At 36.8% G+C, this 17,454-nt stretch overlaps 2 protein-coding genes across 2 annotated transcripts; one reads left to right on the top strand and one right to left on the bottom strand.

The window, feature by feature from the left end:
• The first annotated feature begins 2,708 nt into the window (after positions 1-2,708).
• LOC134670863 (alpha-(1,3)-fucosyltransferase C-like) lies at positions 2,709-4,551 on the top strand. Its single transcript, XM_063528678.1, has 2 exons — positions 2,709-3,259; positions 4,281-4,551. Exons 1-2 carry the CDS (start codon positions 2,709-2,711, stop codon positions 4,549-4,551), a joined length of 822 nt encoding a protein of 273 aa, XP_063384748.1.
• Positions 4,552-14,197: 9,646 nt separating this feature from the next.
• LOC134670551 (alpha-(1,3)-fucosyltransferase C-like) lies at positions 14,198-17,245 on the bottom strand. Its single transcript, XM_063528360.1, has 2 exons — positions 16,247-17,245; positions 14,198-14,491 (listed from the first exon to the last, which is right to left on the bottom strand). Exons 1-2 carry the CDS (start codon positions 17,194-17,196, stop codon positions 14,200-14,202), a joined length of 1,242 nt encoding a protein of 413 aa, XP_063384430.1. The 5' UTR covers positions 17,197-17,245; the 3' UTR covers positions 14,198-14,199.
• Between the last annotated feature and the right edge of the window lie 209 nt (positions 17,246-17,454).

Below are 17,454 nucleotides of genomic sequence, written 5' to 3'. Positions count from 1 at the left end.
ATGTGATTAATACCCGTTAGATAAAGATATTTGATGTATGTTTTTAGGCACTCCATATAAAGCACAAATGGATGAACAATCGTTATGTTAAGAAGAATCGATAAGTAAAATTGTAATGTGTAGAGTCTATGCGGAAAGAGAAGAATCATCGAATTTATGGGGTTCAATACATTCCACGACTTCTTTTTACAAGCTTTTATATAGTTTCACCTGACCGTTGTCTGTCTGTGTGTAATCAAATCTTGCAAGTTAAAATTGATCCGCTTCCCGGTTTCCGATTGAGCTGAAATTTTGCATACATATGTAAGTCGGGTGACAATGCAATATTATGGTGTCATCGAGCTGATCTGATGATGGAGACCGGAGGTGGCCCTATGGCCCCCACTTCCAGAGTTTCTATGAACTCTGTGATAAAACAACGAAACCTGTGTTTGTGGTTCTTAGAATTGTCTCGATGAGTATTAGTTGCCTGTGGAAAAAAAAGTACAGTCAGTGATTTATCACCATCAAGCTTGTACCAAAAATGAAATTTTTGCCAAAAACTTATCACTCCGAACAGACTCTAGCGATTTGGAGAAATATTTCGTATTGCTTGATAATGGAACTGCGCTCCGCCTCTAACGAAACAGGTCTTAGCAAATAGAGGGAGACATCGACGGATAGGAAAAAACGAGAGCTTTTCGGCGCACTGTCGCCTTTGACGGCAAAGTGCTTGCTGTTTGCCCTCGGCGTGTGATGGCCTTTACTTTGTTTATGGCTTAATTCCGCCTTATGTTTCTTATTTAACCCTTCAAAGTAGCAAGAAATGAAATGTTGAAAATACTTGTAGTATGCTAGTATAGAATGTATGGATTTATAATAAGCTTCATAGTTTATATAAGCTTATACTAGTTAATTATAATACCAAGAAACCGTCTAAGTTAACTTTGCACTGACTTCAACAGAAAAAAGTGATGAGTGTCATTTAAACGTCACAGAAGTTTTCGTACTTTTCGTAGAATGTGATTGCAAATACCATACAGAGTTAGCTCGGTCCAAAGCTCGGTCCCACTTTAAAGTCTGTGCGGAAAGAGTCATAGAATGTATTAAAATAGTTACTTGCGATACAAGTGCGGAAACGAGGAAATTCGAAAATGCGAATTACTTATTCGCACGTGTATCGTACAACGTTTTACAGTACATATACTATGGCCCTTGTTATTACAAGCCTTGTTATTACAATGCCTTTCATTATGTAGCAGTCACATAAACTACTATTGTAGTTTATGTGACTGCTACATAATGAAAGGCATTAAAACACGAGTGTGGGTTTAAGAAACGAACGAAGTGAGTTTCTTAAAAGGATCACACGAGTGTTTTAATGCATAATTATGTACAGTTACATACACTACTTTATCTACACACATATAATTACCTTCTTTTATACATTCACTAACCTCATATTTCAGCCGACATCCATCGTTACTCTCTAGCAGAACTCGCAGATTTGAAAGGTGCCGTCTCCTTAAATATCTTTTTATCACTAATTTTACATGAAACTTTTGTTTAAAACTTGTTTAAAAACAAGAAAACAAATTAATTTTATACCTAAAACTAATTAAAAGATAAACTGTACGTCAAATGGCGGAAAATGAAAACTTTTTTCACACATTTCACGCATCCGTAGTTTTTTTTTAATTCATAGACAAACGAATGAAGTCCCTATTCTCATGTCACTCGAGATAAAATGTCGTACGGCTTATATTAAAAAAATATACTGAATTGACGTTTCGTATCGATAATTGTTTTAATATCTATGGATACTAGAATAGACGCCCACTTGAGTTTTGACAGCTGTTCCAAATTTAAACTCATAACCTTACAAAAATCTATAAAGTTATAACTTTAAAGTACAGATTTTACCTACTACCACAGATAAGAAAGTACTCATAGTAAAATTGGTTGTCATAATGCTAGTCATTTCCTATGGTTTCTGAATGCATTTTAGAGCATTAATGATAATGTGCGTAGATAAAACTTTTTGTGGATCTAATTCGGACTCTACGTAGGTATAATCCACAGCGCAGGCTTCGTCACTATACAGATAGCTCATCCACCTCAGGTTATAGGCGTAGGTATAATTATAATGACACATTGACATTTATGTCACTGTCATATAAATAATTACAAAATTGTTTACACATTATTCCAAGAATAAATCTCTCGTTGTAATCACAACATACACCGACAGTTACTAGGAAATACGAGAGGAGAAATACCAAAGGCTTACGTATTTCGTTTGTTTAATACAAAGTTATTTGTTTACAAGAATTGCTTGTGTGCAATCTCCAGTCATTCTTCGCAATCGATGTTAAGACACCGCAATGGTCATTACAAAGTCTAGAAAAGTGGCAAAACTATTCTTCATACTTACTTTGTCTGGTTTAGTTATGTACGTAGTATTGGCTTTTTATTCTCTTCACAAAGCTCAAATGAGTGAGCATAACGCCGAAAAAAGAAGAAATTGGCAAGATGTTACCCAAAAGATCGATCTAAGCTTGAAATACATATTGCTGGAGACGAAAAATCCAGAGGTATTTTCACATATAGAAGGCCAAAAATTGTTTATCGATTACCAATGCCCGCATTTCTTGTGTTATTTGACAACGAATAAGAATCTTAAACAAGAGTTTGACGCTGTGATCATGAATGTGACTGATGTATCTAATATGGCTTTGCCTCTATCACGACCAGAGAATCAACGATATATATTCTATGGGATGGAACCATCAGACGAAGTGCCTGTCTGCAATCCGCACGCTGATAACTTTTTTAACTACACGTGGTCTTACAAACTGGACTCAGATATTGTAAGTCCGTTTTTTGTGGTCCGTGATATGAACGGCTCTGCTGTCGCTCCAAATCTGTATGCTGAATGGGCAATGAGCTTGCCCAAATCTTCTCAGAAGCTGGAAGAAGTCATGAAGTTTAAGAATAAAAATAAAGCTGTTGCTATGCTCGTTAAAAACTGTAAAGATAATGAAGGAAAATTCTATGCTAATAAATTAAGAGAGGCTTTGAAAGTGCATGCGGAAGAATTGGATGTTTTTGGATGTAAAAGGGATTATCCATTGGCAGGCAGTGGTGCAGTTATTGCGAGGGAATATTACTATGTTCTGGTGATGGCAGGGAAGGCTCACGACTATGTTACGGATAAAGTATTGAAGGCGTATTGGAATAATGCTGTGCCTATTATTAGGGCACGAGCGGATCTTACAAAGTAAGTCTTTAATTTTTTATCTTTACATCTTTTCTTACACACGTGTGAAAATAAATATTATGATTGTATTTGCATAGTTGTTGTCACACCAATGTAGTTGTATACGAAGTGCGTAAATATAAATATAGGTAAGTATTTATTTTATTTTATTTTTAAGAATAAATGTGTATTGCGACCACCAGCTGACCTATAACAATTTTATATGAAAATACAATTTTGCTCATGACGTGACTTTATCCGCGGTAATCGCAGTGTCTGTATTCGACAACAATTAAATAATTTAATTAAAATTCAATCTTTTGCCGCAAGCGTACGACCCAATTCGATTTGCATCATAAAATATATCATTAGCGTATGCGAGAATTGAGCACAAGTTTACAATGGGATGAAATCGCTTTTTAGCGATATGACTGCTTGTTTTCTACCTCTATATACTTAGGTAAAAAAAAAAACAGTGATCTCTTTTTTGTTCTTGTAGATATTATATGATATTAGTAAGTATATTTGTTTTATTGCAATAGGTCTGCGCTTAATAATAATACAACACAGGTAATAGATAGGTAGGTAGACAGATATTTAGCTCGATATTGTTTCCTGAACTGTCAAAGTTTTCATAGATATTTGGACATCGCCCGTTGGATTTCAGTGCATTCACATTTCGAGAGAATGTTCTAGCGGCTAACGAGCAAAACGTTAGAAAAAACTTTCAAAGTAACAAAAAAATGTTTACACGACCTAAATGCTATGACAATAAAGTCGTGTAAATAATTTTTTGTAACGTTAGTTGTAAAGATCTCTTTGACGTCGACTGTACATTCCATGATGAACTATTGTTACCTAGTTTGCGATTGTAACAGCGCCATCTTTGGTGAAATTAAGACATTAAACTATATCGGCTCGAACAATTACATATACTTGATATACTCACATACACACATAGACTTAAATTCGTTAACCCCTACTCTGTTAAAAGTACGCTTTATATGCCATTAAAAAGCTTAAACCCAGCTTTGCCTTTTAGGTTCCTCCCTCCAGGGTCCTACATCAACGCTCATTTCCACACCCCCGAGCAGATCGCAGCCATCGTCCACTACAGCATCAACAACCCCTCCGTTTACCGAAGCTTCTTCAAGTGGAGGAACTTCTACACCTTCCACAAACGAGAGGAGTTTGATGGGATCTGCGAAATCTGCAGTATTCTCAATGGTAGGGCTTTGTTTTACTCCAATTCTAGCGCGCATTTGAGGGAGTGGTGGGAATCCAGTCGCATAAGTAGAATTAAATGTGCGTAGGTACTAAATTATGTTTTTTTTTAAATATATTGAACCGATGTTAGTACAGTTAGCATCCAATAGATGGGGACGGCCAAATATATCGGAACTAATTCTTATTTTCCGTATACGACGGCAAGAGTTGATAACTCGAGATATTCTATTGGAGTTTAAACTTAAAATAAAATTATTTCTTTAAGTTTTCCCGCCGTTATTGTAATGACTTGGAATGACAAATTAAATGGCAATTAATTAATGTTGTATTCTTTTTTGGAACACTATTTTATCGATCTTACAATCAAGATGCCATATAGGAGAAGAGCGAGACAGACCACAGATTAGAGTGACAATAAAGGGGCCCACTGATTAACAGTCCGCCGGACGGTATCGGCCTGTCAGTTGTTCGGAACTGTCAAAATTTTGTTCTAACTGACAGGCCGATACCGTCCGGCGGACTGTTAATCACTGGGTCCCTTAAGGCACACGAGTATATCACAGGTATCATCTTCTTCCCGCCGTGAACGGTGTGTTACGATATATTTGGCTATGACTATTACAATATATTTGTGACGTTCCACGGCAAAAGGTACCTTATGGCGGCTGGCGCTTACGTCGCATAGCGCCGCAATAATACCGGAGCGGCGTTAATAGTAGAGTAAGCGCCAACCGCTATAAGGTACCTTTACCCGTGGGACGTCACATTTGCTGCTGATCGTACATAGTGTACATACAGTGGTATTTACTAAAATGATAAAGTTAGTGCAGCTCAAGGTATAATAATTATCAATGCGAATAATTATCGCGACATGAAGGACTGTTTTCTTAGTTATACTGAATATTTTCAGTGTTTTGTTTAATTTTGTTAAATTATTACGTGCTGCGGTTGTTACAAGAAGTTAATTTTAATAAAGAATTTACTTAGTACCTACCCATTTATTATTATTTTAACTATTTTTGTATCTCCGTCTTGGATTTCACGGGACTATAAATCCCGGTCTTTTGATAGGCTTGCGTGGGGATATAGATCCAACACGTAGAGGCCTTTTAATTTGGAGAGCTTTTATCGGCTCGATTCGGGACGACGTCAAATATCTTCACTATTTCATGTCTAGTGAATCTCTAATTCATTCCCCTAATCGCGGCGCCAGTCGCCATAAGGTACCTTTTCCGTGGAACGTCACATATCTTTACTATTTCATATCTAGTGAGTCTCTAATACATATCGTATCTAGTTAATCTCTAATTCATTTCCAGAATAGCGCCGTATGTCATGTAGAACTATAACAATTTTTATTGTATATTTGTAAGAAAAAACGCCACGCCAGCAGCGTGCTAGGCACATTTACCGGGGTACCTATAGACCCTAGTCTGTACATTTCTATAATATTACTTTTTATATTTGATATAAAAGTAATATAAATTATAGTAAGTATTAAACAAATCGCCCTTGAACTTATGAAGATATCCCTTTCTGTATTAATGACCTTTTATCATTTCAGTGACATTTTCTTGTCCCGAAATTTCCGAAGAAAATAATCTTGGCATTTAACTTAGATCGATTTGTTTGTTTCTTACCCTCGTATTTCATGGCAATATGGACCTTATTTGGAACAGGATAGGGTTTAAATTTCCTAATTATTTCTGGAATGTGTACGACATTAAGAAACTACTCTAAGGGAATATATCAACCATTCAACCCTATACTAAAGAACATTAATAAAAATCGGTGCTTTCATATTTAGTCGTAGTTTAGGGTAAATGATTCAATCCACAAAATTACCAAAACTTGAGTTAAGTAACTATAGGCACCGGAGACACGTTTAAGGTACATAAAATCATTCAGAAAAAATAATCACTCTTAGCTCACACAATATTTACAATGATTGATATTGATATTTATTGAAATCAAATTATACAGCATTACAGCTAACACCAATGCACTGTAAAATCAAGTAGTAAAATTAAGTACCTAAGTAATAATAAAGCGATTAATAAGCTACTAAGATATTACATGTTTGATTCGCAAAAACGTAAAAAATCTTTCAAAAGTTTATGACTTTCGTCGGCAAACAAGTCGGAGTTAGGTGCAAAAGATAAGAAATTATTAAGGAGTGTCCGGGAACGGACAATTGGAGAGTACTGGTGTGCAGTCGTGTGAATGGTTCCATTATCTAGGAGGTGATGGCTACGACAACGTAGGTGGTTGTCGGGAACAAAAAAGGTAGTCGTTTTCGTCACCAAGTCTAGGCAGTCTGATTCAATGATGGATGGTTTGATGGTTTCGGAATTAGCCAATATTTTGAATTTAGTTAGAATTACAAGTACATTAATATTGCAATCATAACAGAATTAATTTGCATTTATTTTAATACTAGCGACCCACCCCGGCTTCGCACGGGTTAACAAATTATGCACCTAAGCCTTCTTGAAGAATTACTCTATTAATAGGTGAAAACCGCATGAAAATCCATTCAGTAGTTTTTGAGTTTATCGCGAACATACAAACACACAATTCACACAAGCAGACAGACGCGGGCTGAGGACTTTTTTTTATATAAGGCGTAGTGAAAATAGCTGCAAACTGCTTAACCCAGAACCAAGTTTAACCAGAATTAGCTGACATACTTTCCATCTGATTATACTTTACTAGTCCATCATCATCATCATCATCATCATATCCGCATCCAGCGGACTCCCGCGACCTTTACCAGTCAGTCCACCTTTACTAAATATTTAGTCCATTAAAAGACAAATGTAACACCTTGTATTTCGATTTTAATTCTTTGATTCCACACTAATCTACTTCAAAAACGAAGTCAAAGAAAGCACAAGTGTAATTTACTAAATCACAAACATTACAAACGAAATTCCCCGAATCATATTCAAGCTCCAGGAACTGTCTCCCAGTATCAATCACTTGAATTATTAAAGTCACCTTTTGTATATTTCTTTTGCATCAGAATGGCGCGCCTGTGATAGACATCCCCCGAGACAGATTTATTATTGAATACTTTTTATCCCTACTTCATACACACAGTATCTACACTCTAGATAGTGCATATATGTTACACTGTGGAGAATACTGTGCTTTGGGTGGTGATCGGTAACGTTTTAATTTCATGACAGTGTTGTTGAGTTAAGGGGCCCACTGATTAACAGTCCGCCGGACGGTATCGGCCTGTCAGTTGTTCGGAACTGTCAAAATTTTGTTCTAACTGACAGGCCGATACCATCCTGTAAATCAGTGGGCCCCTTTAAAGGAATCTGTAAAGTAAATTTCAGCTGAAATTCTTGATTAATGCTAATAACCTTTACCTATATGGATCTTAAATTGACCGTTTCCATCAAAATTGTTACTCGACCTCATGGCAGCATATGAAATTAAAACGTTGTTACCGATCACTAGCTGTGGGGGCATTTAAAATCGATGACGCTTGACGTAATGAAAATATGCAGATTATTTATTCCAAACCCACTTAAATAAAATTTCATGAACATCGAAAATTTCATGAATGAAAATTTCATTGGGATCGGAACGGAATTTAAAAAAAAACTCCGTCTTAAAAAAACATCATTATGGCTTTGTCTACACACGCTCCCAAGAGCCTGTTTAATATTGCTTTATAAACTTCAGAGCATCTATGTGTGCCGAGTGAAGGTAAGTCATCATGATTGCTTCGGAGTACGGAATCCAGGGGAGGTAATCTACACGTGCCGTAGCCTGACAATACGACGATAGTCCATCCATCTTCCTTCGTTTTCTTCCTTGGATTTTTGGGTTGTTTATTCAGGATGGGCGTTTGGGGTGTTCTGATTTATTTTAAGTTTTGAATAAGTTTATGATATAAGAACGATGGTATCGACCAGTGAGGCTATTGGGAATTTTGATATAACTTTATAAGTTTTGTATAGGTTTTAAATCATTATTTAAAATAGTAAGTACCTAATCATGATTTTATGCGCTGTGGCTAGGGTTGTGAAGGAATTCTTATTCCTTTGTTTAAGTCTTAATTTTTATAAATATTTTTTATATATTTTATAATATACTGTCAACAGTAATGAGGTTGGCAACTGTCAAAGTTTTTCATAGATGGCGCTAGCATAGGTTTAACGCTATCTCTAGTTTTGTTGAAAATTGGCTTAAAGGGTAGATGAAGCTAAATTTCATAGCTCCAAAAAAGGCCATAGAATTCCAAAAACGAAAAAAATTACACCCTTTGTTGGACTGACAGGTAACACCTATGTGAGCGCCATTTGTAAAATACTTCAACCGGTAACCCCACTACATTAGGTATACTATCACTACTTAACCCAACAACATAATGCTGGTAGCGTCTAGCCCGCATTCGAAATACTAATTTCTTAAATAACGTTAGGTACGTTTCTAGGACCACGCATGCCCTGACTATTTTCTAAGCAACTATGCCAATTGATAGTGTCATGACACCCCAGCAAGCAATAACAAGGCCTGAGCAAGCTCAGCCACTCACCGGCGAGCCTTCTCGAATATTCAATAAGGTGTTGATCACAGATCTGGCTAAAACTAGTGTAGAATCTACCTGTATACCTATGTAAAGTCGACGTCAAAGATATGTTTACACTTTTGCACCTTACTCCTTTGTAATAAGGCGAAAAGTGTAAACATATCTTTGACGTCGACTGTACCAACAGCGGCACTGAAGGCCTACCGCGAACCAAATTCTACATGTTGCCTCTGTCGCACTTGTCATTTCGTACGTGAGTGTGATAGGGAGGCAACACGTCCCTCTGGTTATTGGTGGACCTTTGTCTTTGCAATAAGAATTACCAGCTGTGCGGTCAGTTTTGAGTTTTTATACCAGATTACGGCAAAATCGAAGCGAATAAGTTTTTGTCAAAAATTTCATTTTTGGTACAAGCTTTTATCACTGACTGTACTTTTCTTACGACAGACAACTAATACTCATCGAGACAATTCTACAAACCCCTAACACAATTAGGTTGCGTTGTTTCATCACAGAGTTCCTATGGCCACCTCCTGTCTCCATCATCAGATTAGCTCGATGGTACCATAATATTGCATTGTCATCCGATTTATACATGCATGCAAAATTTCAGCTCAATGCAAGATTTGATTACACACAGACAGACAGACAGGACTATTTTTCCGGTAGGTATAACTAAAAATCAAAATATCCCATACCTTTCACAATATTTCTTTGATATTATAGAATAGTATTTAGGTAAGTATAATGATTGATCACATAAAGCTCACTTGCACCATCCCACTAACCCGGGGTTAAGCGGTTTAACCGTCAACCCAGTGACAAATTGTACTGGTAACTCTAGGTTTAACCGGTTAGTGGAATGGTGCAAGTGGGTCTTAGCTAAATTAAGTGCATAAAATATATTTACATAAACAACCGTGATACTGAAATTTAATACCGGTTTATTTGTATGAAAAATATACCGGTATTGGGTCCCTGGCTTGAAAATAGACGCCGATAGTACACAACCCTCTTGACAGTACATTAGCATACCGTAGTGGGTAAGTAGGGCCTGATGAATATGCGCGTCGGCGGTATGCTAACCAGAGGGGCTGCTGACGGTACTTTTGGATATAACTAGCTCTCAGTCTGTGCTGACGGTACTTTTTATTACAGATTTTATAGTAGGTAGATGTATTGGGCTCATTTAGACGGTCCGAGAAGATTTAGAGAGTGCGTTTTTTTTTTTAATTATTATGAATGGGCTTACTCATGGCCACAGACTAGCCGAGGCGTAGACGTGGCCTACGATGGAGCGAGCTCGCCCAGAAGGTGCCTGTTCACTCTTGATTTGAAGGTTGCCGGGTTATAAGAACACGGAAATATAGACGCCGGCAAGGAATTCCATTCCTTGGCAGTGCGCATAAGGCAGTGCGTTTTTTAAAAGAAACAAAACTGCAATCTTTTTAGCGTTATTTTCTTTATTTAACAATTTTTACCAATGAAAACTAGAATCAGATATAGATTTATTACTTATGTTACCTATATGTTTATGTCGAGTTTCAAGTCAGTTAGCATTTGGGAGCGGCATTTCTGCGGCAGGAGTGATTCTAAAGCTTACTTTGCCTAATCGTATTCATAATTATACCTAAAACCGTATTTTGCATTATTTATTTATAAGGTAGATACAAACGTTAAAAATTAAAATAAACTAACTTATCTATTAAATAAAACTAAATTAAAACTAAAAACTAATACTAAATAAAATTAAAATACGTCCAAGAAATTGGGCCCCTTTGGCATGGTGCCGAGGACGCTGGCATCATTTCCCCGCTGTATTGCTAAGCTAATACGTTGAGCGAGAAAGCTGCCAGCTCTTCGGTCACCAGTGAAGTCTATAAGCCTTTTTCCAAGCTCTTTAAAAAGTTGTACAACATTAGGACCCCATGGGCCAAGGGTCTCAACCCCAAATGGCATAAAAATATAATATACTCGGGGCCGAAACCCCTGTACTTCTGGATTTGAGCTTTCCGGCCTCTTTAGCCGCCGCACCTGCGCATTTAGCATTTAGATTATCAATTACTTACCGTGCCATTATTTCGCCGCCTAATCACGTTAAATAACTGATCGGCTCCCGGGCGTATCACTGTTAGAAAGTTAACGTGGATTATGACGGATGACAGCTGGGATCATGGGAGCTTTGCCGTCAACCCGGCGAAAAGGTACTCGCCAAAACAATAGATTGTTGATGTAATTAGAGACAAAATTTGTGGTGATTTATTTTGCTGCTTACGAAATTGAAATTATTAGATACAATCATACTCTATAGACTAACAATATACCTATGTATATATCATACCTTTAAACGAGCAATTCTTGTATGTATATGTCTTTATATAATTATATTTCGGAAACGACTCTAACGATTTCGATGAAGTTTGCAATATGGGGGTTTTCGCGGGCGACAAATAGATTTAGCTAGTTTAGTTTTTATACGTTTATCGAGCGAAGCTCGGTCTTCCAGATATTTACTTACATTAGTGACACCTCACCCGCTTAGCAACTTCTGCTGCTGACTGTATTATTTCGATTTCACTTGCTTTCTGTTAGACAAAACTAAGTTACCTAAACTAAGTAATCATAATCATAATACTATATTGGGACCATGGTAATATACATAGATGTTACACAATATTATAAACAGTTTCACATGGGCCCTGTTAGGGCAAAGCAAGGATGTATGTACATACTATATTTACACTAGATAGAGTAGAAGTTTAACAGTCACTATATACAACTGGGGCTATATACAACTCGTGGGCAGAACCACGGCCGCAACACGCGCGGCTAGCACCTCCTGCTGGTCCCGCGCTGCCGAATGGCCAAGGCGCGGAAGTCACTCGGTGTTATGGGTGTAAAAATTTACAACACACTTCCGAAAGAGGTCATGCAGTGAGGCACTCAGCTAGTGAGGCAATATTTACAAGTATACTTAAGAAATTGTTAATTAGTTTAGCTTGTTACACAATAAGTGAATTTATGTTGAGAACTGCTGATGTCATTGTAACTAATAACTTAAATAAGTGATAACGATGTATATATTATTCTGCTGTGTGACGTGTAAAATTATTTATAATTTTATCAATAAATATCTCAATCTCTCAATCTCAGACGTTTGCTTTTGTGTCCTTTTAGTTTTTTCATTTCCTATTTCTACTTAACTTTTTTATTTAATCTTCTACCTTGTGTCAGGGTCCGCTTTGCCCGGACTTATTGCCTTAGGCATCCTCAGCTGTGAGATTGTCCGCTATCACCACGTTTATTTAATCTTTATTGCACCGTAAATATAAATTAAAAATTTAATTTATTTAACCAACAAAAGATCAATTTCGTTAGTGACACATTTCAATCTTGAAACCAATGTCAGTACACACACAAACCTTTTAACTAACTAATTACATATTTCCATATTTATTTAAGCACATGTGCAGTGCACCACAGAGGTTCAGGTAGGCCCCAAAAAAAAAATACAGTGACAAAAACGGACTTAACTTTTATACTAGGTAGGGGGAAGCGGGGTAGATAGGCACAAGGGGCAGTTTTGAACACCCACACTAATTCCTTAACTAAAAACTTATGTTCACCTTCTGCAACATTAAAACGTGGCTTTGTATGTGTGAGTGATGTACGTGCTTCGACACATCTCTCCTGACAGCCGTTGCCGCTTGGTGCGTGAAAACGTGTTTCCGCGGTCGCATAGTAAATAAATTATGATTTTTTTATCGAGTTGTGGTGCGAAATTTTCGACTGTACCGGATGAACATCATAATGAGCGCTTAGTACGTTTATTCAGTAGTAGGGTTAGCTTATTATTTTAAAGTAATACTTACTAGTATATTTTAAATAAATTATTTTTAATTTATTTGACCATTAGGGTACTTTGGTACAATAAAGATTGGGGCAGTTTTGAACATGTCAAAGTGCCCCTCTAGTGTATCTAAGTGCCCCTGCCAGTTTTTTTGTTGTGAATTCTTTTTTTTTATTTCTTTTTTACTGTATAGTGCGAACGTACAAAGAGAAAGAAAATTAACAAAGAAAAGTTAAAACAACCAAAGTAGCTTTTTGTCAGAAACTGACAATGATTTCATTAAAAGTTGTTTTTTGTAGTATTAGTGCACCTGCTGCTTAATAACTGTAGTATGCTCTAATAGCACCGCACTTAATAGACGTTTTATAATGTTTAAAAAGTTTACTACTGTTCAGCTAACTGAGTTGATCTGTAAAGTGTGCTCTGGGGGGCAGTTTGAAACACTTACCGGGCACTTTGATTCACGTGCCAAAGTACCCCAAAATGATGTATCAAAGTGTCCCATGTAATGTATCAAAGTGCCCTGCAGGTGGGGCACAATTGAACAAATCCCATTTTTTGGTAAAATCCATATATCTCTTTTACTGGCCATAAATTTAACAAAAAATTATACACTTTGTATACCTTGGTAAATTTATCATCTACTAAGTACAAAAAAAATGTATTTTGAGTTCATTTTGGGGCCTACAATCGATTTCAAAAAAAGGTGTACCAAGCTGCCCCGCTTCCCCCTACGTTTAAAAAGATAGACTACGTTTTATTATCGCACTTTTTTTGGAAATCTCAGTTCGGGTCCCATTTGTCAACCCGGTAATTCGGCACTGTATGGTACGAGTAGATTGGCTCGCAGTGTTGGACCCCGGCCGAACTCTTAATTGGCTTCAGCGGCCACCTGAGTCCCCTAAATAGTTCCAATATTGCCTGTTATACATATCTGTTCGTCGGGCATGACTGTATATGTTGTTCTACGTACTTGAAATTGAGTGCCAAGGCATAGGTAGGTACTTAAATAAGCTAATTTGTAAAAAAGGACTGCGTGGTACAATTTGATATACGTGTGCATATACCTATATATATATTTAAGTGTCGGTAAAAATAGGTATTTCTTTGGGTAGCACATAATACATATTTATATATATGACACTGTTTCACTGGTAAATCACGTAACAAAAACTTTTGAAAACCGGATATTCTCCTTTTTGGAATCCTTTAAAATTATAGTCCTGGTGAAATTCGGCAAACTTACACAGTTAACTTTAAAAGTAAATCCCGTTGTACACTTCCATCCTTATAAATGTATAGGTACTTGATGGGACTTTCTTTGTGTCGTAACAATTAATCATAATCCGATTCAAGGAACGGATCACTCATAGCAGCACACCTCTTTATATAATTCGGATTCCACCACTTTCTCACATTATTCAGCGATTGCGGCTTATAGTTCTCATTGAGCCTGGAACACAGATCGCAGAGGTAGTTCCTCGGTCGAGGTGTGTAGTAATAGTGGTTCTTCCAATCGAAGAAGAAAGAGTAGGTGTCAGGGTAAGTCATGAGGTAGTTCATGATACCGACCAGTTCTTTCATTGTGTGGGCTTTCGCGTCGATGTAGGAGCCGGGAGGAAGGAAGCTGAAAAAAAAAGTTATGCTACTTAAGGCCACTTACGCCATCCCAGTAACCCGGGGTGAAACCGGTTAAACCTGTTACAATGGTTACCAGTACAATTTGACACTGAGTGAACGGTTTAACCGGTTAGTTCCGGATTAGTGGGATGGTGCAAGTGGCCCTTAGTCGATATAAGTTAGAACCAGGTTAAATGGTAGTGGGCGTGGGCCATTTTGTTTAACCTCTAGCCGCCAATACGTCAAACCTTGCCAAGCAAAATTAAATTTTATTTTGTCAACACAAAGTTCAAATTAGAATGGAACAGGAGACCTATTTATAGGTCTCTGGGCGGCTAGAGGTTATAAAAGCGATAGCCACATGACAATCGGACATTGACAAACGCCAATGAAAATAAAATGTATCCGGAAGACCGATGCTACGAGAAATCACGTGACTATTTCTACACGGTGGCCCTCTCGTAGAAAATGGACCAGCCAAAATGTATGAAACAGTCAAATTATTTTTTAGCAATTTCGGGGTTGGTCCCATAGTAAAAGTTGCTCAGTATAACATTGTTTTCATGACTAAAAAGTTAAAACTGATTGAGATTTTACATAATATTATATTAGATTCACTCACTTTATTGTTTGTCAAATCTGTCATCGAATTTAATTTCGTGTAGCTACCGCTGGCGCTAGTTATGCGCGCTTAATGCCGCACCACGATGTGACCCGACCGGATTGTACAAGTTCGATCGGTTAATCCGTGTACTTAATTCATCTCTTTTTGTATTAGCTGTGTAAAATGTGTGTAATCTATTTTTCGGTTTATTTTATGTTTCTTTACTAATTTTTTTTGTCTGTTACCTTCCGTGATTATTTCTCACTTGATGGTCTAATCGGAAGATCAGCGCTGGAAGTCGCCAGCAACATGCTGAGATGGGACCATTTCGTGACACTTTATTTTTCACTATGTTTTTTCTATGTATGTCTGTTGTCTGTGTGTTTACGAATAAAAAACTATTCTATTCTATTCTATTCTATTCTATAATCCCAAAACCTCCCTGGCAATGGAAATGCACTTATTTTTTGGCCACCCTGTATACATTATTTAAGATTCCATTGGAGTTTTCAATCTAAGGTTGCCATTTTGGCTAGGCCTTAGAAGGAGACAAACGCTATAAGCTAAATGAACCGTGCTTATTGTAAGTACATCTTCCCTTAACCTATCTATGCTGTTATGAAAATAAATCGAGATCATTAATCACAATATCTCCAACACAATATCCAGTGGTTGACTGGTAGAGAACGCCTTATGGCATTAAGTCCGCCATTTGTACTTATAATTTTATGTGCAATAAAGTTTAAATAAATAAATAAATAAATAAATATCTTACCTAAAATTAACTATAAAATATACTTAACAAAATTCATACACTCTTAACGAAAGGATTAACATTATTGTACTGATCAGGGGGTTAAAAGTTTAAAATAGTAAGTTATCTGAAAATTGTAGCTGGATGAAAGTGTAGTTCCCTCATTCAGTAACTTTAATTCCAATCGGTAGAAACCAATGGTCTTCTCAATGAGATGCGATTTTGGTTAATAGCAACTCAAAAAAACAGTTGTATTGTGAACCATATTAATAGTACAGTAAGGTTCCAACTCGAAGAAGAGGAACTAAAGAATTAAGACTTTATGAAAACGCACTCAAATGACCGCTACTTAAAAACTTCGATTTGACTATCGTAAATTATAACGAGCAAAGTTCAAAATGTACCTCGAGTAATTAGCTCGTCCGACAACTATGGGGATGGAGATGTGGTTCAAAGTATTAATGATTCTATCAGTCACCCAATCTTCGCAGTTAATCTCTTCTGTTACTAAACTGAAAAAATAGTTCTTTTCTATCATCTTGTAACATTTGAATTTTCCTTTTTCTGAACAGCTTTGATGTCCACAAGCACCGTATACGTCTAAGGTATAGTTATAATTGGCTAATTCAGCTTGGAATTGGGTTACAAACTTCTCATGTAGCACTTTCGATGAGCATTCCGTTAGTAACCAGGCAACTGATTTTGTCTTCCGCTTTATCAAATCTTTATTTCTAGAATCATGCTTTAACTTATCAAGCCAGGTCATATTTATTTTAGGGCCGATAATTTCTCTCTTCAAATTATGGATGTTGAAAAATGGATGCGGAATATCTGAGTTAAGTTTGTAGGACCATGTCCAGTTGAAGAAGTGGTCGAGGTTCGAATTACAGATCGAATATTTTGTAGATGGATCTAAACCATGGAACACGTAAACTTGATGAGGGGATCGTTGGATATATTGATGAGGCTGCATCATGTAAGATTTTAAAACTTCTCTTATGTTGAAAATAACAGCGTCATAGTTGCGAACATCGCCTCCGAGCAAACTCTTGTTGTACGAAATATAACAGTTGAAAATCGGGCACTGTTGTCTCACGAAATCTTTCTGTCCCTCGTTGTGGTCCAAGAACGAATGATCTTCTCTCGTCGTCCAAATTAATACATACTTCAGGTCTGATGCAAATCTAAGCACCTGAGGCTGATATTTGTTGCTACTTGCATAGTGTAGCAGGAAGTTTGGCACAAAAGTGGACGCCAACACGCAGCATAATAAAGTTATAGCGATAAAATATTTAATCCAAGATTTCTTTTTCTCTTGACTGAAACTAAGTTCTTTCACTTGATAGGAGTACATTTTATCTACTTCTAAACACGAGACTTCACCGCAAGTTAGCTTAAACTAAGACTGAACTGGGAGAGGATGGCTTAGCTCTAAAGTAGGAACGAATGTTGATAGTTAAAGATATTTGTGAATACTTTTAAGTGAAAGAATGGCTGTTTGGTTACGATTGTTGTAAACGCGGAGAAAAAAAAATAAGCAAATATTTAGACACTTTCTAGCTTTGTTGAAGAATATTTGACAACTGGCGGCATGCCAATGGGAGTCTTTAGT

The sequence above is a fragment of the Cydia fagiglandana genome, chromosome 14 (genome assembly GCF_963556715.1).
Source record: "Cydia fagiglandana chromosome 14, ilCydFagi1.1, whole genome shotgun sequence".
Lineage (NCBI taxonomy): Eukaryota > Metazoa > Arthropoda > Insecta > Lepidoptera > Tortricidae > Cydia > Cydia fagiglandana.
This window is presented reverse-complemented; position numbering and strand designations above follow the sequence as displayed.

Excerpts from the sequence above, each read along its gene's own strand:
- LOC134670863 (XM_063528678.1), top strand. The coding sequence starts at position 2,709 with ATGGCTTTGCCTCTATCACGACCAGAGAATCAACGATATATATTCTAT. Across the intron at positions 3,260-4,280 it reads GCACGAGCGGATCTTACAAA|GTTCCTCCCTCCAGGGTCCT; the intron begins GTAAGTCTTTAA and ends TTTGCCTTTTAG.
- LOC134670551 (XM_063528360.1), bottom strand. The coding sequence starts at position 17,196 with ATGTACTCCTATCAAGTGAAAGAACTTAGTTTCAGTCAAGAGAAAAAG. Across the intron at positions 14,492-16,246 it reads GGACGAGCTAATTACTCGAG|CTTCCTTCCTCCCGGCTCCT; the intron begins GTACATTTTGAA and ends TTTTTTTTTCAG.